The sequence below is a fragment of the Sminthopsis crassicaudata genome, chromosome 6, assembly GCF_048593235.1.
Source record: "Sminthopsis crassicaudata isolate SCR6 chromosome 6, ASM4859323v1, whole genome shotgun sequence".
NCBI lineage: Eukaryota > Metazoa > Chordata > Mammalia > Dasyuromorphia > Dasyuridae > Sminthopsis > Sminthopsis crassicaudata.
The window spans coordinates 141,480,096-141,504,501 of NC_133622.1; the positions used below are offsets into that span (position 1 = coordinate 141,480,096).

Consider the following 24,406-nt stretch of genomic DNA (forward strand, 5'->3'; position numbering starts at 1 on the left):
CTCAGGTCCTCTTGACTTCAGGGCTGGTTCTCTATCTTCAGTGCATCTAGCTGCCCCTATCATTTCTTTTTCTTTAAAATTATCATTAAACTATCATTAAATGATAGGTCATCTTTTTTTTTTTTTTCCTTGTTCATAGATTTATTATTTTTTTTAACAGTGTATTTTATGCAACTTTTTTTGGTAATGTGTCATAGCCTGTTTATCCTTTGGACAACCAGTAATATTGAATCTCTTAGAATGTGTTGTTTCATTACTTGTGGCCATATATCATCTTCAGGAATATGTTCATGTTAAAAAGATGAGCTTTTGCAAGAGAATTAGTTTGAAGTTATTGAAAATAATGTAACTTTCCAAATGTACAATTCACTCTCTTTTTAAGTTTAATTCAGGTCATTGTTCATCAGTACTTTACAAGAGACATATTCACACAGAATAAGTCAATGGTCCATATGACTGCTTGTTATAATGTTGGTATTATACATTTTTTATTCACATAATATTTTTTGTATACAGTGTTAGATCATTAAGTGATTATGAATTTCATTGAAGAGGCCCCAGTAGTGTTTTTAGTACTTGCTGAAGTTCCAACAAAGCCATCTGCACCCAAAAGCATATAAAGATTTGCTACCTTGCTTGACATTTCTCAGAATCTTTGAACAAAATTCACTTTGGGCTGTATTTTTCAAGGAATTTTCTGTCTTCTAAACATCTGCCCAAAAGGACATCTTGTTGGAAAGAAAAGGCTTTAATGACTTGTTTTGCTTTAGTTAAATATCTCTCTTCCCCCTTTTAAAAAATCATCACACACACTATGATCTTTATTCTCTTTATCATACTCATTTGTATACCATAATTGATAATTATGAAAGTGATTATAGCTTACATACGCTACGGTTGTTACTGAAGATATTTAGTAGAGAAATTGTATGAAATTTATAAGGCCTTTCAATGTTTTTTAAAAGTTGCAAAAATGAGAATGGTGAAGTAAAGTGGGAAAACATGGTTAAAGAAGAAATATGAGAAGACAGACTTATGGTTAACAGCAGAAACCTCATGCCTTCATATCATGAATTTTATTTTATTTTTTATTTTTGAGAAAATAATTCATAGGCTTGACACAGTGAGTACCAGCTAATACCGTAACAAATGAAATAGATTGTATTTTGATTGACAAGAAAAGACTTGTTAATGGTGTGGTGCTATTACTGATTCAGCTGTACTTTTCAGAGCTAAGATCAGAATTACTTTTTTAAAAACCACAAAAATAACAGTGAAAAATATGGCATAAATTGAAATAGCTTAACTTTGAATTAATCAAGTAATTGAGAATGGAAAATGGACAACGGAATCATTTATTGAGACATTTAACCAATAACAAATTAATTGCCATACTAGGAGATCAAAAGAGCCTAGCAAGAGTTTTATTCAACAAACATCTGACTTCTTTGCCACAACAGCAAGTCAGAATATAAATCTAAACTTATAGTGAATAATGATGCATCATTATGAATAGTAGAGTTTCAAAGCAGAGAAAAACAAGGATAAAACCAATTTTTAAAAGTTTGGCTGGTATCCAACTTTAAAAAAAAAAAAAAAGTTACTCCAAGGGGATTTAAGGATGAAAATGGAAGCAGGACAACAACCAGAAGAAAAATAAGGAAAAAATTATAATAAACTTTTCTCCTTTAAGGACAGTCACATTGGTTGAAATGGCACTAAAGAGAACAAAGGAAAGAAGAACAACTATATTAGACTCCGTATGTATAGAGAAGAACTGTGTTGGAGGTGACACAATGGTGAACATGTTGAGGGACTGGTATATACAAGGTTTCTCAGAAAGGAGGGGAAGATACCAAAGGTATATACCTTGTTAATACTGAAAAGGACTACTGAGAGAATATCCCAAGTACTAACCTTAATAGCTTCACATCTAAACAGAATCCTTGAGAGTCATCTATGTGAATTAAGGGAACCCTTGATGAGAGTATTAAATAAGGAACAAACATTTTTGCAAGTGACATTCAACAGTGTAGCACATCTTTACAATTTTATAACTAAAAGATGTAGAAATTATAAAATCTTTATTGTTTATTGATTTAGAAAAATTACTTCATTTGGTAGAACTAAATATTGTTTTACTAATTCTTACAAGGTCTTTTGTTTAGCAGTCATTCATAAGTCTTTGAAAGGTGGAATAGAACTTGGGTAAGTCTATAATTCCTGCTACTGGTGGGCCTCTGTAGTTCTGAATCTATTAAATGTCTATACATAGACACCAACCAAATAGTGAGCCACTCTAGTAGCAGAGAGCCACCAGGCTGCCTAAAGGTTGGGAATAGATCCAGCTGAGTCTAAGTGGGTTATACTTCTAATTTGGGACACCCAAAATAGAAGAAGAAAGAAGGGGGGAGAATGACTGATCATAAGCATCAGACAAGGCATAAAACCAGGGATATTTATGTTTGTTAAAGCTGTTTGCCATTGTGATGGAAGAGCTTCAGCATAGATGCTGCATTTAAAATTTTTATGCATAATGAGGTCCTCCAGATACTCCTTTTCTTGCAGATGACATCGTGCTAATTGCATTAAGCCCTGAAACTTTGAGCTCTATTGTAAGATCTGAAATCACTCAAGAATTTAGCCTAACTCTTCACATAGAAATAACCAACGTGATAAAGACTGTCTATTGACATCAACAATTTGTATTATAAAATAAAACTCAATTTGAAAGGAAATCCTAGAGAACTTATCTAACATTAAATCTTTTTTTTTTACTTCTTTTTTTTATTTTTCTTTTCTTTATTTTTTATTTTATAGTTATAACTTTTTTTTGACAGCACATATGCATAGGTAATTTTTTACAACATTATCCCTTGCACTCACTTCTGTTCCGATTTTTCCCTTCCCTCCCTCTACCCCCTCCTCTAAATGGCAGCAGTCTTATACATGTTAAATATAACATTAAATCTTGAATCAGACAGCATAAATGGACAAATTGGGCCCGGAGTTCAACAGGAAGAGAATGAGCTAAGATGCAAAGCTTCCCAGAAGAGCAAAGGACCATTTTTTTCAGTAACATTCTATTATTGTTATTATGTAATATTCTCCAAAGAATGTATAACAGATGACAATAGAGTATCATGGACTAACTCGTATGTACAGACTACTTCATATAAGTAATGAGGAATTCTAAAGAAGAATAAGGATAAAAAATAACATCAAAGAAGTATGTAATTAGAAGAAAAGGTGGGCTGCCTCAGGTATTGAAAGTAAGGGGTGATAGATAGAAGACCAGAGTGTCTCACTAACAGAAGAAAATGAAGATTGTAGTACATTGGATGGATGTGGACAAACATTGACTAGAAAGTGTCAGACATGAAAAGTTTGTGTGCTCTATTGAGGGAGAAGTCCTGAATGCATTTGAGATTATATTCCCATGTGAGTTGAGTACAAAGGAAAAATTGAGGGCCAATATAAATCAATAGGGGTAAAAAGTGAAGAATCAAGATATTATATGCTAATACAGAAAGAAAATCTGAAAAATGCATAAAACTATCCAAAAATCAAAAAGCAATGTTTATTTTTATAAATTAATATGTTTTAAAAAATACATTTTAAATTGGGAGTTTGTGGTTTTATTTTGTTTATGTATTTGAATGTTAGCCGTTTTATAGTTATAATATTTCGGATTGATTTATGAAATGTTAGTGATCTAATGGCATAAAACACCTTAGTGTAGTATACAGACCTCTTTCATCTCTTATTCCTGTAACATGTCAACTTTTGCATTTAAGTCACTGAATAATAAGGTATACTTTCAGTTAATTTGCAAGAATTTGCTACTTTATTTCACTGTTCCTACTGTACCCACTACAGTGAGCTAGAAATTAGGTTAATTGTCTTCATACTTAACTGTTTGGTTTTTTGTTTTATGTTCATCAGTTAGCTCTGTGAGGCGTAGTGTCACATGTCCTTTGAAATTATTTTTTTTTTTTTGAAAATCAACTGCTTTGTCACTAAAATATAATTAGATGATTATAAGTAAAACTCATTTACAATAGACTTATATCACAAAATTATGTGAATTGTGAAACAAACAGTCCAAATTACAGATTTTAATGTGTTCAAAATTAGTTTGTGTTTATTTTCTATGCCTTTTGTGATCTACTTATTAATCTGATCATTCTACTAATAAGAATATAAAATTCTAGGATTTTTGTCTTTAGATCTTGTTAATCTTGACAAGATTCATAGAACTTTGGTTAAGAAAAAAGTCTTGAATTTTTTGTTATATTGAAGAACTAATGATTTCTCTTGCAAAGCAAGTCTTTGTGGTTCATTTTATGTTCTTATCTGGTACATTAAATTTAATGACCTGTTTCTTAGTAAATGTTTTAATCATAATAAAATTCAAAGTTGTAAACTACTTTTATAAAGTAAGGTTAATGTTTTCATCTGTGTATAGCAAAAGCCCTATTTGATTTCAATTTATGGTAGAATAAATAGTTTGATGACTTCTTAAATGAAATAAATGCTAGTTACACTGTTGAATTTCTTCTATGCATATCATGTGGCCAAAACAACTAAGAGCTACTTTTTGTTTTTTAGACAACTGGATAAGAGAAGTTAATTTATGGTGCTCTAATCTAGATGTCCTCTTTTATTATGGCAAGTACACTTTTATATTGCTTCTATCATCCAGTATAAAGTCACCTTTGACTCTTTCCTCCTCTCTAACCTTTATTTTTGTTCCTGCTTAATGTAAGATTTTATGCTTTTCCTGGATTATTATGGTAGTTTTCTTTCTCCCAGACAGCTTTCACATACTTATCTAGATAATACTCCTAATGTTTATATATAATAACTACATTACAGTCCAGCTTAAAGTTCTTGAGTATTTCTCTTTTGCTGGTATGACAATACAGAAACTTTTTTTGCCCGTTGAATTTGTAGCTCTTTGTAGTCTAGTTCAAACATGGTTATAGTTTGACTACTTTGCACATACGGTTTCAGCCAAACTGGATCAATAGGACTTAGTTCTTCACATGCCAGCTTTCGAGCATTTGCCATCCTGGCCCTATATATAGATGTGCTCCTTCCCCATTTTTATAAAAATCCTTTTCATTTTTCAAGGCAATGTTCTAATGTAATCTGAAATTTTCATCAGTGTTCCAACTCAAAGAAATCTCTCATTTCACACTTTCTTATGCCATTTTTGTGTAGAACTCTCATGGTAGTTAGTTTACACTAAGTTTACACTTAGCTTACTCTCGCTGGTGTATATGCCTTACCTCTTCCACTAATTCTGTAATCAGATTCTAATTTCTTGAAGATAAACACTGCCCCAGCCTTTTATTTTATTTTATTTTTTAATGCTGCTGCTTATATATTTGAATGTGTGAGATGAGAGGTGGCCTAGACCTAGAATTTAATTAATATAGGGAATTTCTCCAGGAAGGAAAGTCACTTCACTAAAACAGATCAGCAGCTCATCCCTTATTGTTAAGCAATTAAGTGCTTTTTCCTCCATTTCTACAGGGAATATTTGTACATGGCCTGAAAAGAATCCAGGCCTTCCTGATTCAAGGTCAGCCCTTGATTATGTAATGTTATCACTCACTAAGCTTCATATAAAGTACTTAATAAATGCTTGTTGAATTAAAGGCATGTAATCTTTTTATAGTCTACTATAACACTCTGTTGCTTTGCCCATTATAAACTTCCTAAGTAGTCTCACCACTCTCATGCTTTCCCCTCTCAACTATATCCTTCTTTGTTGTATAGTCATTTTTTAAGTCATGTCTGACTTTTAATGACTCCTCTTAGGGTTTTTCTTGGCACCGATATTGGAGTGGTTTTCCATTTCCTTCTCTAGCTCATTTTACAGATGAAGAAACTGAAGCAAAGAGGACTTGCCCTGAGTTACACAGCTATAACTGTCAAAGGCCACATTTGAATATAATTGTGCCTCTTTCCATACAGACTTAACTGTATACCTCTTATTTGTAATGGTCTCCCTCTTCAAATTCCTTCCTCCCTTCTGTATTTATTTTTCTCTACATCTCATCTGTTTGTGCCATGTCCCCCGGTAGAATGAAAACTTCTAGTCTAGCAAGGGCTATTTCATTTTTGTCTTCATATCTCCAGAACCTAACACAGTACCTTGTACTGCCTCGTCATTTAATTGAAATATAGGGAATGAATAATATTCATAATTCATTGCATTTTAACTTGAAAAGATAATTTTTCCAAACAAATTTTTATCTCTAGGTTCTCAAGAAGATCGCAAACAGCTTAGATATGATATTCATAATAAAGTTGTAGACTTCAATGTGATTGTGACTACGTAAGTACTAAAATTATTAGGAAAATTGACGAGAAAAAATTTTGTAATAGTAAGCAGTATATAATAGGAGCAGTGGCAATGATTATGATTTTAGTTTATTTGAGAATTTGAGATCATTTCTCAATTGGGCTTTTTTAGTTCCAGGTCGGACTTTTTACCTCACCTTTCAGGTCAGCAACATCCAGTATGAAAATGTTGATTATTTGGTTACGCTTACATTCAGTCAGTCAACAAAAGAGAGCTAATTCTCTTTGTTCATTGCATTACTTTTATTTTTATCTGTCTGCTTTCATAGCTCATGTGCTTATTTAAGGGCACATCTTTGAGTAGTTAATTTATACACAGTAGTTAGATTTTAAAAAAAACATTATATAAGTAAAAATTGAAGGCAGTAGGAATTATAAAGCAACCATATGGTTATTAAATATATGCTTTTTTCATTGATTTCTATCTGGTTTTTCTAATGTTAAAAATATTTCTCTTAATGATATTAACAGATAATACCTGGCATACTAGTGTAAAACTAGGCTTTTAGTAAATTATTGGTTGAATGTTAGTTGTCTTGGGCTGTCGGTGTAGTATTTGAGGCTTCTATCTTTTGTTAACTAAATATTGGGTATTTTATTTAGCTTAACTATTTATTACAATTTTGATGTGTTAAATTTATTCCATCATTCAATGCCCAGCTATATATATCCTCATATTTGGTTAGAGCTCACTTTTTAAAGTTACAATCAGATTTGTTATTTAAAATATTTTTTTCATTTCTGACTAAAACTCTCCTAATTAGTAAAAAAAAAAAAAAAAAAAAAAAAAAAAAAGTACTTTTCTTCTTAAATTCTGTCAAAATTTTTGACATGATTCCCTTTCACTTTATCCTCAGGATCAAACAAGAAGTCATTTTCTAAGTTGATCCTATAGCAGTGGATTTGCATTTTTTGTTTTGTTTTTGTTTTGTTTTATTTTATTTTGTTTTGAATACCACGTAATTTAAAAATTATAGATAATAGAAATAGATATTTCAAAAAAACAACAAAAACCCCAAATTTAATCTTATCACAAAGATACAGAACTGTTCTTAACCTGTCAGATAAAAACCTTTAAGTTGTCTAAGGAAAGTCCTTAATTTTTTCTTTCCCTTTCAGACTGACTACTCATAGGTATAACTTGAAGCTTTATTGAACAAATTATGATAGAATTTTCTTTTTCCTCATTTATTCTTTGATTAGTAGTTTTTATCTTTATCATAGTTACTTCGAAGGGGAATCCTTCCCATTCCTTTTTTTCCTAATTAATCAAGTCAATACTTCCTTTTGGATGAAATGTTTTATAAAATTTATAGATCTCTGGATTGTCTAAACTCTTAGAACACTGTCCTGTAATTTTCATTTGTAACAGGTACAATTGTGCAATCAGCAGTTCAGATGACCGCAGTTTATTTCGACGGCTGAAACTTAACTATGCAATCTTCGATGAGGGCCACATGTTGAAAAATATGGGTTCTGTGCGCTACCAGCACCTCATGACCATTAATGTATGCAATTCCTTTTCTGTTCTTAATAAATTACAAATTTTTAAAACTTGCAAATCAAATGTATTAACTGTTATATTAGACATACCTTAAGAACATCAAGTATAAAACCTCTTCCCTCAACATGGCAGAAGTGTCATACCTCCTTGGAAAAAAGGAGCAAAGATGGAAATTTCGCATGGTCAGCTTGAATGTAGAACAAGTTTAGACCTGAATTGTTGATCTGAATGACTTATATATTCTGACTCTTTTTATCATAAAAGGAAATTTACATGCTATGAAAAAAAGCTACTGGTCAAAGAGACTAGAGTATGGAATTTTCAAACTAACCATACTGCTAATTGGTTGTATAACCATGGGCAAGTTATCATTTAACCTCATTTTCCTCAGCAAAGTGAGGAAGTTGCAAATATGTGATCTCTGACATCTTTCTGGAACAAATTACTGGCATATTTACTCATGAGATGTTGGGTAAAGGGGAATGTTTGTGCATGCGTGCATGTGTTTAAATACTAATTTATATTTTTCTTTCTTTGTCATAGGCAAAGAATCGTCTGCTACTTACAGGCACTCCTGTTCAGAATAATCTATTGGAACTCATGTCTCTGTTGAATTTTGTGATGCCTCATATGTTCAGTAGTAGCACCAGTGAAATCAGAAGAATGTTCTCTTCCAAAGCAGTAAGCAGAGAACACCTCTCTCCCTTCCATTCATTCATTCATATTCTCTCTCTCTCTCTCTCTCTCTCTCTCTCTCTCTCTCTCTCTCTCTCTCTCTCTCTCTCTCTCTCTCTCACTCTCACTCTCACACACACACACACCTAGGACTAGTTTTCATTCTTTATACCTTTTAATTTTCATTTGTTCAGGGGAAAATTTAAACCATTTAGAATTAGTTCTTGGTGGAAAAACTGAACTGTTATTTATGATTCTTTTATCTAAAATGAACTATAGCTGGGAAAACGTTGGAAAATTAAAGCCAGTCTCTAAACCGGAGCAGCATATTTTTTAGCAATCATATGCTGGGGGTGGGGTGGGGGGGAGAACCCTCATTACTTGGCTTTATTGCAGAAGAAAAATGCCAAATTGGCACATATATTTCAAACAGAAATATATATGTCTCTCTCTGTGTGTGTATGTATTATATAAGCAGAAATAACAATTGCTTTTAATTCCTAAAATATTAAGTGCTCAAAAGTTTAAATTACAATACTTAGCCAGGTCTTCTTTATGAAGCAGATTATAATCTAAAAATTACATCTTGCCTGGAATCAGTTTCAAATATTTGGATAGAGGGAAGGCCCTCTTAGAATGGAGCTGTAAGAGAAGCCAAGAGACCAGTATCTATGAGTGTTTGAATGCTTAAAAAAAAAATCATCTGTATTGTTGAGATTTTCTAAGTTTGGATTTTTTTCTTCCATTAGAAATCAGCTGAAGAACAAAGTATATATGAAAAGGAGAGAATAGCACATGCTAAGCAAATTATAAAGCCATTTATTCTGAGAAGAGTAAAAGAAGAGGTAATCTCTTCCTGTGTGTATTGTTTAGCAGTATTATATTTTGTTTTATTTAAACTAGGAGACCAACATATCCCATTTTATTTTCTTAGGTCCTAAAACAGCTGCCTCCCAAAAAAGACTGTGTTGAACTCTGTGCAATGTCAGAAAAGCAGGAACAGTTATACTTTGGTCTTTTTAACAAAATGAAGAAATCCATCAATGGCATGGGTATAACCTGATTTTTTAATAACAATGTATTTTATATACTGGTTTATTGATGTGTGGTTGCATAGTGGCTCTTTTTTTGTTCTTTAGGTTAATGAACTAAAAGGATTTTTTAAAAATCGAATTATTTACTATCATTTAAAATAATAATTAGATTTAAATTTTAGTATGCACTTTTCTGGCTTGCAGAGAAAAGCTCAGAAATGGGCAATGTGATGATGCAGTTAAGAAAAATGGCCAATCATCCTTTATTACATCGTCAGTATTACACGGCCGAAAAACTCAAAATAATGTCACAGCTGATGCTAAAGGTAAGAATGAATTCATGATGGTATGCATCCTCTTTACTCTCCAATTTATAGCGCTTTTCCTAAGCTACAAATCCCAAATCTTCTATTTGTTTACTATATGATCTTAAGTAAGTCATTTCATTTTTCAGGTATTCCATTTCCTTATTTATTTGGATTAGAGATGCTCTAAGTTCTCTTCTGGCTCTGATAGCATGTAATTCTGTGAAAGTCAGAAACTATGTCAAAACCGAGTAATATATTAATAGATTATTGTCAGAAGCAAAAGTAGTAGTTAGTAGTCATTTGAAAAAGACTCAGCCCCACTAATAGTTAAATGCGTGTTTGGCAATGTTATTATATCTACTTATTCTTTGCTGATTGTATTGCCAGCTTTATAAAATCTTTTTGCTGACAGTATGCAGGAAAAGTTAATAAAAAAAAAATAATAAACTTAGTGATTTAGTAAATGTTGTTGGTTTGGACTACACAGTAAAAGGATATTGATAGCAAAAAAACTTAAAAATAACCATAGTATTTTGTGTATATTTGCATGTGTGGGTGTGTGTATACACACACAGAGATACAAAATAACCTTATACTTTATACTAATGGAATTAAAAATCAACAAATATGAGAAATACAAAGCAGTTCTGTAAAATCTTTATGAAAATGAAACTGAGAAACATTAATGTGCACTAATTACAATCAGCAAAAAGAAATGAAAAAAAAGATTCTGATGGATACATACACAAATGATGTTAGGATATTTTATGAACTGATGTGATGGTTATTAGGAAGGTTTAATTGTTTTGTATTGATCAAAGGTATTGATGTTCAAGAAGTTGAAAATATGTTTAAAACATTTGCAAGTTTAAATGTTTTACAAAATTCTCTCTGTAAAGAAAGAAGGAAAAAGAATTATTTTTATTCCCAAATTTTTGTGATTTATATTCACAGAAATTTGTGAACCAAGCCCAACTATTTCTTCATTTATTTTCTTTAACTTATATAGAAAGTTTGCACAGAATCATAATGCTCTTCTAAGAATTCAGTTTTATTCTGATTTATTACTCTAAATGTTATAAAGCACATCAATGTGCATTTCTAATGAATCTTGGGAGGAAATTACACTACTCACTATTTTCTCTTTCTAAATAGTATGAAATACTTGATATGTGACAAATTTTTAGAATGTCACTAAGCTTAATTTCCACAATTTTCCTTCAAAATTTCTATAGGTTCCTTTTACCACATAATTTTGGGAAGCATTCATCAAATCCAATTCCCTCATTTGATGGATAGAGAGAAACATGCACTCTCCTGCCTCCGCTAAACCAAGATTGCACATGACAAAGCCAAATTGGGGGGTGGAGAGGTTGCCACATAAAATTATCCTCCTAAATGTAACAGTACATTAAGAAAAATTTCCTCACAAGTGTCCAGTATAATTTACCAGGAAAAAACAACCCCAATAAACCATTAAGCATTATTCTGCCCTTCTCCCTGTAATTTAGACATGACCCTGGGTTCTTAAAGCCTCTGCCAAAGTAACCTGAATTTTAATTTTTCTACTAAATCACATAACTAACCATAAAAATTATTATTTTTTTTATTAAAGCTTTTTTGTGAATAATTTTTCAACATTGATCCTTGCAAAACCTTGTTTGTGTTCCAAATTTCACCTCCCCTAAATAGCAAATAATCCAACATGTGTTAAACATGGTAAAAAATATATGTTAAATCCAGTATATGTATAGATATTTATACAATTATCTTGCTGAAGAAGAAAAATCAGAGGATGTTGTGATTTATGCTCAGTTCCCACAGTCCTCTCTCTCGGTGTAGATGGTTCTCTTTATCACAAGATCATTGGAACTAGTCTGAATCATCTCATTGTTGAAAAGAGCCACATCCATCAGAATTGATCATCATATGTTCTTGTTGCCATGTACAGTGTTCTCCTGGTTCTGCTCATTTCACTCAGCATCAGTTCATATAAATTTCTCCAGACTTCTCTGAAATCACTCTCCTGATCATTTCTTATAAAACAATATTCCATAATATTCATATACCATAATTTATTCAGCCATTCTCCAACTGGTGAGCATCCACTCACTTTCCTGTTTCTTACCACTACAAAAAGGGCTGTCACATTTTTGCACATATGCAACCGTAAAATTTTAATAGATTTTTATCAATCTTTTTGGTGATCAATTATTCCATGTATCCCACCTCTTCCCTAAAGTCATCCATTGTAATAGAAACATTTTAAAAGGAAGAAGAGAAAAATAAAATCAGCAAGACCAGTAATTACATTGAAATAATATTTGTGAAACTTAGCACAGTTCCTGAAACAATAGATCCTATGTAAATAGTCATTCCTTGCCTTCCTTTTTTTTAATCATTCCCCATAGAACAATATTACTGCATTACACATGTGTTAAAATTTCTTCATCCTTTCTGCAGTTCACAAGTATTAGTTTCAAATATGTTGTTACTACAATGCTACTGTAATTATTTTGATGTCTATGGAGTTTTGTCAGTGACCTCTTTGAGTGTCTACTACCTAGCAGGGTAGGACAAAAGGACATAGACATTTTAACCACTTTATTTTGCTTAAATTCCAAATTGCTTTCCAAGATGGTTATATTCGCAGATCCATCTGCAGTGCGTTACTGTATCTGTCTTTCAAAAATTCCTACAAGTATTAATAAATAGTTTCTGTCTTTGCCAATTTGCTGGGTATACAGAAAAACTTAAGATTGATTGAATTTTTATACAGTTATTAAGTTTTCCATTTTTTTTTTTTTTTTTTTTGAGAATTATTCCTATTCTTTGACTGCTTAGGACCAACTTCTAAGAAATAGGCGAATGTTTATTAGCAGAATTTAATCTGAAATAATTTATGTATCACTTTAAATTAACTTCCATTATCTAACTTGCTTGTTTGCATAACCTAATTCCTTTTCATTACTAGATATGACAAGGTCTCTCCAGTATCTGTGGGTAGAGTGGTAGATTTATTTACTCTTGTTAAATATCCTATTCTTTCATTAGTCATTTCTTTCTGTCTGTCTGTCTGTCTGTCTGTCCCTCTCTGTCTCTCTCTCTCTCACACACACACACACACACACACACACACACACACACACACACACACACACCCATCCCTTTTAAAAATACTTTTACAAAGTCAGCATTCTCTTTCAATTTTGTACTTTTAAAAGAAATCCTATATTAATAAAAAATATTCTCATCTCTGTCTTCTTTTAGTTATGTCATGCTTTGATGCAGAAAGTTCTTGACTGTATAGCTTCATTTGAATTCATACTTTTTGTTTGTTTCTGCATGCCTATAGGCATTTTATTTATTTTACATCTCTGTGGGAGTAGGAGCCATGGAAATGAAATGAATTTTACCTTCTCTTAGTTTTTAAAAATGTAAATTAAGTAGTAAGTGAATATGTGATGAATGCAAGATTACTTTTATTACATCTTTTTTTTTCTGCCAAAGAAAATTGAACTTAAAACTTGCAAAATATTTTTGTGTTTTTGAGATGTTTCACAAGTTTAGAATTTCATTTATTCATTTCATTTTCATTTTATAAAATCAATTAAGGATATCCAAGTTTGAAGATAGAAATAGAATTGGTTATGGTTATTTTATAATTGTAGTCTTTTAAACTTTTACTAAAATTAGTAATATAAAAAGTCACTGATTAGTATATCAGTGTGAAAAATTGTTTTTTAGGGTTGTGCTTTGAAGAATTAAAGACTGCTTGGCTAAATAAATAGGTTACAATTGAAGTTTCTACTTCTATATTATCAGTGACTCATTCAAGTTACTAAATCAGTGGCATTAGAATATTGTATAATTTAGTATCTGCTGTGTACTTATTTGCTTGTATACTAGTATTAATATTAGTTTACTAATGTATTATAATTAATTTAGAGTTCCCTCATACTTTAGAAGTCATTGAGTTCAGACTTCTTAATTTATAAATGGCAAAACAGAGGCTCAAGATTGTGACTTGCCCAAAGCCACACAACTAGTTAATTTCAAGGGCAGGATTTGAACCTTTGTCTTTTGACTCCATTAACTACATCATGCTGCTTTTCAAGGGACTGAGGAAATTTTTGAGATTAGTTTCCTATGATTGTATTGTAAAGTGCACTTTAAAATAAAATTTCTTTTCTTTTGAGGAACCTACACATTGTGAAGCTAATCCTGACCTGATTTTTGAAGACATGGAAGTCATGACAGACTTTGAACTACATTTACTTTGTAAACAGTATGCACATATCAATGACTTTATGTTAGACATGGATCTCATTTTGGACTCCGGGAAATTCAAGAAACTAGAATGCATTTTATCTGAATTAAAAGAAAAGGTATTACTCAGAAATAAGTCATTGTGTATTTCTTTATCCTCAAGCCTTCATTTTTAATAGTTTGATTTTTTTTTTTTTTAAACATAGTCTGCAGTTGCTAGGACTGCTACTTTTTGTAAGATAATGGAATGTTATTGATTACTGCAAATTCCTATTATATTTTAGTTTTACAATTTTGTTGGAATGGTAAAATTACTATTTTGAAGCTGGGGCATTGTCCATTATATGACTTTATATTTAATGTACTTTGAATCTTATGTGTTAGTAGGACTGTATTATAATTTGTTGCATTATGTTGGCAAAAAAAAATCAATCCTTAATATATTTCAGTATAAGATGTGTGAATTAAAAATGATAAGAATATAAAATAGTTATTCAATTTGAATAGTTTTTCAGTAACTGAAAACAGGTATAACTTAAGAAAGATTTAAAAAGGTAAGATTTAAGAAGCTAAAACCAGGTATGAAAGTAACCTAATTTTGGTTTTTGGAAAATTTTACATATGCACTTGACTTTTTGCCAAAAATTCTCGTCTTGTCCCTTTCCATTTCCTCCAGATGCTCTTCCTTCCTCTCACTCTCATTTTCTTTTTTTCTTTTTTTTTTTTTTAGGTGAACTACATTTGTAGTAAATTTATTAATGAACTGATATGAAAATCTCTAAACTTTTCCATAAGCCCAGGTCCTCCTAACTTTCTTCTTACTTACAAAAATAATACCATCCTTTTAGTCACCCAGGCTCACAAGCTGAGTTATTTATATCTCATCTTTAACTCATCCCTCTTCTTCTCATTATATCCAATGAGATGCTAACTCTTGTTGCACTCTCATTTTCAATCTCTCACTATCTGCTATTTTCTTTCTATTTCATATAAATGCTCTGAACTATCCTGTTGAACATTATTTAAAAAAAAAATTTAAAAGCAGACCCAATCCTTCATTTGATCTCAAGCTATTGTTCTGTTTTTCTTCTCCCTTTGCAACCATACCCCATCATCTACATGTGGTACCTTTTCTTTCTTACCTTTTACTTGGTTTTCATGGAAACCAAGTGCTTTCCACTTCACCAGTCAACTAAAATTGTTGTTTCAAAATTTGCCAGTGTTGTAGCTCTTGTTCTCTAGATAAATTTTGTTATTATTTAAGTTCTACAAAGCAATATTTTATATTTTTTTTTATTATGGCATTGAAGAATAAGTTAATTTAGGTAGTATTGTAATTTTTATTATATTAGCTTGCCTTAACTATTTATTATTACTGTTATTCCAATTATTTAGATCGCGCTCATGTTGTTTCATATAGGAACACTACCAAGTATTTTATATTATCCTTTGTTATTTTATTTTATTTTTTTATTATTTTTCTCCAGTTATATGGAAAAGCAGTTTTAAATATTTATTTTTAAAATTCTGAATTCCAACTTCTTTCCTCTTCTCCCTTCCTACCCTTCCTCATTGAGAATGCAAACAATTCAATATAGACTATACTTATGTACTAATGTAAAACTTTTTTCCATAAAAAACATGTTGTGAAAGAAAATATAGTCTTCTTCTTCCCCTTTAAAAAAAAACATTTCAAGAAAAATAAAGTTTTAAAGAGTATGTTTCAATCTGTATTCACACATAATTCTCAGGGGATGGATAGCAGTTTCATCATAAGTCCTTCAGAGTTGTCTTGGGTGGTCAGTGTATTGCTGAAAATCATAGCTGATCATCTTAACAATATTGTTGTTACTTTGTATATAGTATGTCTTACTTACTTACTGATGCTCATGGAAGTCTTTCTAGGTTTTTCTAAGAGTATCCTGATGATCATTAAAAAAAAATACTAAATAGTATTTTATTTTAAAAAATACATCTAAAGTTAGTTTTCAGCATTTATTTTCATAAGTTTTTTAATGTTCCATAATTTTTTTTCTCTTCTCTTACTTCCCCAAGACAGAATGATCTGAAATAGTTTATGCATGTACAATCATTTTATTTTATATTCTTATTTTCCCCAGTTACATGTAGAATAATGTTTTACATTTGTCAGTTCTTTCTTTGTTATGCATAGCATCATTTATCATGTCTTTCAGAGTAGTCATGTATCACTATATTGCTGAGAATAGCAAAGTCAACAAATTTTTAACATTTTAAACATTTCTGTATTAGTCATATTGTGTAAGAAAAATAAGAACAAAAGGAAAAAAACATGAGAAAGGAAGGGAAAAAATAGATGAAAATACTATGCTTCCATCTGCTTTCAATCTTCCTAATTGTTCTTTCGTTGTGGATGGCATTTTCTATCACAAGTCTATTGGAATTGTCTTACATTATTGCTTTGCTGAAAAGAGCAAAGTCTATCAAAGTTGATCATCTGCATAATATTGCTTTTACTGTGTAATGTTCTGGTTCTGCTCACTTCACTCAGCATCAGTTTGTGTGAGTCTTTTCTTATAGAAAAAGGTATGCTCATATTCCATAACTTATTCACCCATTCCCCAATTGATACACATCCACTCAGTTTCCAATTCCTTGCTGCTATATTTTTTGTACTTCTAATTCCTTCCTTAATTATTTTAAATGGAATTATTCTATTTCTTTTGCACAGTTGTTAATATAGAGAAATGCTGATGATTTGTGTGGGTTTTTTTAGTAGCTTGCAATTTTACTTGATGGTGGCTTTTTCTCAACACTTTATCTTGCTTTCTCTGTTACTTTTGACCTTCAACTTTTGCCTGCAGATGATGAACTTTGATAGAATTTTTTTGATGGCAGAATTCTTGATTTTTTTTTTTTATCCTTAGTACCTAGCCATTTGTATTAGCAATAAATATTAAATTGAGAATAAATCCTTAAGTATTCTAGCTTTAGTTTTTTGTTGTTGTTGTTGTTGTTGTTGTTGTTTAACCATGAAGGAGAGGAAAAACTCCAATAGACTTAGGGTTACATTCTTAAGGAATAAAAGGTTTGTGCTGTAAATAATTGGCCTAATGAATGCAATAAAAATCCAGATATTGAAAATGTTTATATGCTAATTAGAATTTTAATTGATTTGTTTCTTTCTTTTCATAGGGTGACAGGGTTGTATTATTTAGCCAGTTCACAATGATGCTGGACATCTTAGAGGTTCTTCTAAAACACCATCAGCATAGATATCTTAGATTGGATGGAAAGACTCAAATTTCTGAAAGGTTGGCATTTTTACAACTGATTTCTTTCAGTGTCTTTAGAACATTTATTAGGCATTTTCTTATTTCTATTCTTGTAAAAACTGCAACTAAAAACATAAAAATTTCTTTGATAATTGATATGTTCCAGTGCCTTTAGAACATTTATTATGCATTTTCTTATTTCTCTTCTGGTAAAAACTGCAACTAAAAACAATTTAAGATTTCTTGTCTTTGTGTTATTGTTAATTTAAAAACTTTGTTCATGGCATTTAAATGCTTTTTTTTGGAGAAAAGATAATAGGAAATAGTCCAGGCATTTCTAGAACTTAGAATATTTTTCTGTAAGTTGAGTCATTTTTCTAATAGTAATTACTAAATAGATCTTTTTCAAAATATTTTTGGCATTGTCATTTCATTAGTACCATATTTATGGACAATTGCTTATTGAAGATATTATTTCTAAGAACTGTTGTGGAATAATATATTACCCCAAAACTAAAACATGAACTGGAACTTAGTGAAATTTCTTAACAATGCCAACCTTGGAATAGCAACCCAAGAAACATTAATTCTGGACAAGGAAAACCAAGATCCAACCAAAGAATATTAACAGATGGGGACTTTACCTTTGCCTTGTCTTTAAGCCCTGTGATTATGATTATACCTTCTACTTAGAATATCTTGTTCCACAAATAAAGGAGAATGTCTTGGGGCTATATCATCACTAAGGAAAAAACTTTGTCCAACTCTTTGTTAAATGTTATGACACTATTTTTGAGAGGTTGAACTGGCTAGATACTTTAAACTTATAAATATATAATTTGGAGAAAGGAGTCAGTGGAGAAAACAGGAAATGGAGCTCAGGGGGATTGTAAAATTTATAGTTTTAATTACTAAAATACATACTTTTTTAGCTTTTACAAATACTATGCAAAGCTTCAACTATTACTGTGAAGATGACACCAATCCACATGTGTGCTTTGGGTTGGGTTGTTTTTGTTTTTGTTTTTGTTTTTTTGGCAGAGATGGGTTGAGTTTCTTCATGCATACTCAGATATTTATCCCTCCCTTTTTTCAAGTGATACAAAATTTTTTGACTAGCAAGTTTACTGTCTGTGCTTATAGCAGCTTATATCTTAATGTTATATACTAATTCATTGCAGGCAAAAATATTTTTTCATTTGTAGTATTATAAGCATTTTGCTTTTATAGAACTTTATATAGTTTTTTCCAGTTCAAGTGTTTTTATATTCTCTTTGACATCTTAAATTTATGAATTCATTTTTTAGGATTCATCTAATTGACCAGTTCAATACAGACATGGATATCTTTATATTTCTTCTATCAACAAAAGCTGGTGGACTTGGCATAAATTTGACTTCTGCGAATGTTGTCATACTTCATGATATTGACTGTAATCCATACAATGACAAACAAGCTGAAGATCGATGCCACAGAGTAGGTCAGACTAAGTAAGTATACTGAATTTTCCCCTTTCTGTCCTGACTTCTTGCCTCCCCTTCTTTAGCAACCCACCACCTCAACCTGAAAAAAGAAAAAAAATTATTTTAATAGATGTGCGTACTCAAGCACAAAAGAAAAAAAAAAAAAAAACAAACTTCCCACATTAGTGGTGCCAGAAAATTTAAGTTCTATTTCTGAGTGTTGTCTATTACCTCTGTTGCATAGATCATTTGGAATCACAGTTGATGATGACCATTGATCAGAGTACTTGAGTCTTTCTCTACAGTATTATTTTATTCTGCTCATTTTCCTCTGCATCATTTTTTTTTTTTTACAAGTTGTCACATTTCTCTGAAATTTTGTTTTGTCTTTTTTTTTTTTTGTCATTCTTAAAACATAATCTGTTAGCCATTCCCCAATTGATAGGCACTTTCTTAAGTTTCCTTTCTGTAATAGAGATATGCTATAAACATTTTTTGTATTTTCACAAAATATTTTAGTCTCTTTTTTTTCTTTGATTTCTTTGGATTTTAGTGCTATTGCTTGGTCAAAAACTAAGCATAGTTTAGTGACTTTCTCTTGAGATAGTGCCAAATTGCTTTCTATAACTTATAGACCCATTCACAACTTCACCAAAAATGCATTAATGTATCTTTTCTGTAGCTCCTAATTGGTTGTTATTTCCCTTTGTTATTTATAATAATCTGGGATAGAACCTTTGGGTTGCTTGCTGTAAAGTTTTATATATATATATATGTTTATTTTAATTTAAAATTAATTTAATTTTAGATAATTATTTTAAAAATAAAGTCATTTTATTCATAAGGTTGTTAATAGTTTGCATTTATTCCCTTGAAAATTGCTTGCTCATATCTCTTGATTATTGAAAAAAAGAGTCTTTTTCTTATAGATTTGAATCACTTCCTTAAGGGTCTTTGAGATCACTCTAATCAGAAACATATTAGGGGAAAAAAAGGAAAGAAAAATATACTTAATTGTTTCCCTTTTAATTTTAACTATTTTGTTTGTGCAAAATTTTGTTAATTGTATGTAATCAAGAATTTTTCTTTTCCTTTTTTTAATCATGAAATTTTCCCCTATCTGTAATTGGGAAAGGCATTTTTTCCTTCTAATTTTTTTTTGATGTGGGTTTTTTTTTTTTTTTGGTGATTTTTTTTGTTTGTTTTTGTTTTTGAGGTATATGGTACAAGATTGCTCTAATTGCTTCTAATTTTCTATTAAATTCTCATACCACAATTTGCATAGCCATTCTCCAATCAGTGAGCATTTATTTTCATTCTAGTTTTTAACTACCCCAAAAAACTTAAGATAAAAATTTCTTTTTATGAACCATGCCCAAGTGGATCATTTTTATTATGTAAAACTTAGTAAACAAGCACAAGCATCCTATAAAGTTACATAGAACCAAGAAAAAGATTGTATGTATGACAAAATGCTTGAGAAACATAATTTCTATGGATTTAATAACTTTATTAATTATGGCTAGTAAATAATTGATAAAAGAATTGGTCATTTGGCCATCTATTGTGAACCAAAGATGGGTCATGGTGACCTACTGATGCTTACATGCCTTGGCAAGAGTCAATGTTTCCAACAGAAAGCAAACAACTCTGGTCAACAGGAAATCAGAAGAATGGATACTATAATAAGAGATGGGCCTATTTTCTTGTGAGGCTAGGAGAAAATGATTTTGATGCCACTTACTCTCAGACCACCGACATCTCCTGGTAGACTAGATAAAGGATTTATATACATCCTCTTCCTCCAAGCCTGAATAGAAGCCAGTAGGCTTCCCCACTTGGGTGAGCTCTGAACAAGTAATCCAAACTTAACCTATTCTTCAGGAGCTGATTTGACCTAGTAAACAGTTGAGGAAATAGGAAGAGGAAAAAATCCTTCATTTCCCCAATAATAAAAGAGAATAATAATAATAAGAGAAATAATAATTTTTCTCATATATGAAACCATGAACTTCTGATTTATTTTAAAAGGATTTATTAAATTTAACTTAGTAATGACAAAAATTGCCTAGGTTATATACCCTTTGGAATTTTTTTCTTTTTTAAGTTTTAGTGATATTCTTTTTCCTTCTTACTTTTAAAAAAATCTATCCTCTTCCCAGTAATTTTATACTACTCCTCTGCCTTCTCTTGCCCATACTGCTCCTTGTAACAAATAAACATAGCCAACTCAAGAAATGTGTTGGCCACATCTGAAAGTATTTCTTGCATCTTACACTTCTTCTCAGTGTTGTATCTCTACTAAACAATAAGTTCTAATGGCCTTCACAGATGTTTTCTTTTAAGTTATTTTCATCATCTTATAACTTATTCTTCAGATTCTGTTCATTTTTCTCTGCATCAGTTCATCAAATTCTTTCCCTGAAGTTTTCATTTTAAATAAATTTGCTATTTGAAAATATTTTGTTGAATTCTTTTCAGAAATAAGAACCCATTTTTTCATGAACTCATCTAAAAGATTCAGAACAGATTTTAGATATCATTTAGTGTTTTCTCTTTCCAGCTGATCCCTTCCCCTCCATTTTAGAGGTAGAAAACTAAGGACCAGTGAACAGGATGGGGCTAGGAGGGAGTTTTCAGCTTAGGCAGAACTAGAACCCACTATCTGAAATTTAAACCTACAATTAGACTTGGAATTTTAACACATCTGTTAAGAACTCTAAAATAAGTTTTGTAATAACATATGCTGTGTGCAAACGAGTAGGAATAATAAAAATTTCCTGTTTTCCTTCTGATTTTAGAGAAGTACATGTCATAAAGTTAATAAGTCAAGGAACAATAGAAGAGTCTATGCTCAAAATCAACCAACAGAAACTGAAACTAGAACAAGATATGACTACAGTAGATGAAGGTAAGTTCCTAGTATGCTCCATAAAGAATTGTTTGTTCCACTTAATTAGCATCCTAGAAAATAAATTGTAATAACAATTATAATAAAGTAACATTCTCTATTTTAGACTTTTTAGAAACATTCATACTGAAATGAGCATTGTATAAAAAGTTTGAAATATACTTCAGTGAGAATTTTTTTTTTTAATTTTAGTAGTTTGATTCTGTTTGTATATCTTAATATAGTTAATAATATATAGTAGAAGATAATGTTCTTCACTTAGTTCTTTAAAGTTTTCAAAAACACCTATGATATTATTTGATTCTCATAACATTTACTGTGAGGTAGCTTCTATGAGTTTCTCTATTTTATACTTAAGGAAAGTAAGGCCAAGAGAAGTGAAGTGATTTGCTTTAGGGTCACATAGCTACCTAGTAAGTGGGGGTTGGGGGCGCTTCATTTTTCATTTATTTATTTATTTGCTTGTTTGTTTCTTTATGCTGAAGCACTTGGGGTTAAGTGACTTCCCTAGGGTCACACAGCTAGGAAGTGTCTGAGACCAAATTTGAACTCAGGTCCTCCTGACTTCAGGGCTGGTACTCTATCCCTTGTGCCACCTAGCTGCCCCTATTGGGGGTGTTTTAATTGAATGGAAGAAAAACATAAAAAACTATAGTATTCAATTCTTATAACATTTGCTTTAAAATTTTTATTCTCTTCTGTCTTTCTGTGTCTAAATTAGTAATGAGCATCTAGCTGTAATTTGACTGACCCCACTTTTCAAAGACCTGTATGGTGTTAAGTAGGCCTTTGCCTGTTTAGGTTATTTTCCCTTGTACAGTGATGAAAATGTTCCACCTCTGAATGTTCACATTTCTTTTCCTTTGCAGGTGATGAAGGAAATGTACCTGCAGATATAGCTACATTACTAAAGACTTCATTAGGCCTCTAAAAGAAGGATTTCAAATTGAGAAAATACCAACTTGGTGCACCCGAGGACATAAACATTACTGAAGACCATGGGATTTATGAACATTTATAACTTTTTATAATATCCATATTGTATTTCTCATGGTATGAAAGATTTTTGCCACTAAATGAATTCTCCAGTTGCTCAAACCTGAAATATATAATTGCCACAGAAAAGTAGTCCTTAAGATGTTGAATAATCATATTTTACAAAGCAGTTTTCCAAATGGGGATTAGTTGGTGATTGTTTGTAACAGATCTGCTAATGCTTTAGATATGTCAGTATTTTTGTAATTATTTCTACCTCCAAATATATATAATACTGTCTTTCACTGGATAATGTGTGTAGATTTTTACATGTGCCTTATTTGACAATGCTTATGTTTTGTTTTGCCTGTCTTAACTCATTTTTGAAGTACTGTTTTTATATTAACTTAGTCAAATAAAACTGTATAGATTATGTAGCTTTAGTTTTGTTACTGTTTGAAGCAGATGCTCACCATTGTCATCAAGAACTCTGACAAGAATTTTAAGGTTGTGATCTTTTACCAACATCCCCCTTCATCTCCTTGTTTGTCTAAGGACTGTTTAGTTTTCCTAAGAATAGTAATGAAAAAATCCTCATCTTGGATTTTTTCCTAGATGGATGGATTATTACTATGGATTACTCAATTTTTGTTCTTCCCCTTAGCTTTGCACTAGTTATGCACATCCCTTTGGCTAGCCTTATGCATGCCTCTTCATTTGCTTCTCTCGGCATTTGCTGCCCCGATGCTCTTGTTTCAGCCTTTTTTTTTTTTTTTTTTTGCTGTCCAGATCATTATTTATTCCTGCCACATCTCCATACATCAACAGAGTGTTGATGAAATTCTTCTAGGCTGGCAGAATAGATTCACTTATTGAATGTGAATATAGATTGAGGCAGCATTAGGTACTACAAAGGAATTAAATACAAATCCTGGGTGGAGACATTGAGATGAATACATCATCAACTCCACAGCACTATCAAGATTTAATTCACCAGTTTCCAGGATAATAACTCCTGAAGAGTTAGAACTCCAGTGTAGGTGACATAGCGAAGAGTTGGAAGAATTTAAGTTGTCTTTTGGATACCATCTCTCTATGAAGTCTATAAAATTTTGCCTATTGTCAGTCAAAATTGCTGTTTTTATTGTACATCTATTTCTTTGTGTAACTTGTGAGCTTCATGTGTTTTTGTTTCTATTCTGTAAATACTATTATAAATAAACTCTTATTTATAAATGGAAAGTGTTAAAACCTATAGGATGTTAATATTTTGCAAGGGATTGTACATTTACAAATGAAAACATATGAAATAATAACTTGCTATGTATGTTGAAATGATTTGAAATCACCTGAAGCCCCTCAAAATTTTTGAGATAGGTTAGTAGAAGTCTCACAGTAGTGAGTTACATTATGGGAATTTTGATCATATTTTGATTTAGATGTTTGTTTAAACTGTTTGGTAATGTAAAGCCAATGATTTCTTAACTTTCTGAACTATGAGAACTTCTTTTTCACATTTAAAATGTTGGCCCCCATGTGATAGTTCAATTCATGTTGCATGTTTTTGTTGGAGCTAAATAGATCTAGCAAGTTATATTTGGTGTACATATGGATTTAAGGAGGGCTTTCTAGAAGGAG

The 24,406-nt window shown here is 31.1% G+C and overlaps 1 protein-coding gene across 6 annotated transcripts in view; it reads left to right on the top strand.

The window, feature by feature from the left end:
• Positions 1 to 24,010, top strand: part of SMARCAD1 (SNF2 related chromatin remodeling ATPase with DExD box 1) — an 83,299-nt gene extending 59,289 nt beyond the window's left edge. For all 6 annotated transcript variants that reach the window (XM_074274538.1, XM_074274539.1, XM_074274540.1 and 3 more), the window contains 12 exons: positions 4,612 to 4,671; positions 6,274 to 6,349; positions 7,748 to 7,883; positions 8,423 to 8,560; positions 9,304 to 9,399; positions 9,489 to 9,606; positions 9,793 to 9,914; positions 14,096 to 14,284; positions 17,340 to 17,458; positions 18,727 to 18,909; positions 21,684 to 21,793; positions 22,663 to 24,010. In XM_074274538.1, coding sequence (XP_074130639.1) covers positions 4,612 to 4,671; positions 6,274 to 6,349; positions 7,748 to 7,883; positions 8,423 to 8,560; positions 9,304 to 9,399; positions 9,489 to 9,606; positions 9,793 to 9,914; positions 14,096 to 14,284; positions 17,340 to 17,458; positions 18,727 to 18,909; positions 21,684 to 21,793; positions 22,663 to 22,724 — 1,409 coding nt within the window. In that variant the 3' untranslated portion in view covers positions 22,725 to 24,010. The remainder of the gene's footprint in view (positions 1 to 4,611; positions 4,672 to 6,273; positions 6,350 to 7,747; positions 7,884 to 8,422; positions 8,561 to 9,303; positions 9,400 to 9,488; positions 9,607 to 9,792; positions 9,915 to 14,095; positions 14,285 to 17,339; positions 17,459 to 18,726; positions 18,910 to 21,683; positions 21,794 to 22,662) is intronic.
• The last annotated feature ends 396 nt before the right edge of the window (positions 24,011 to 24,406 follow it).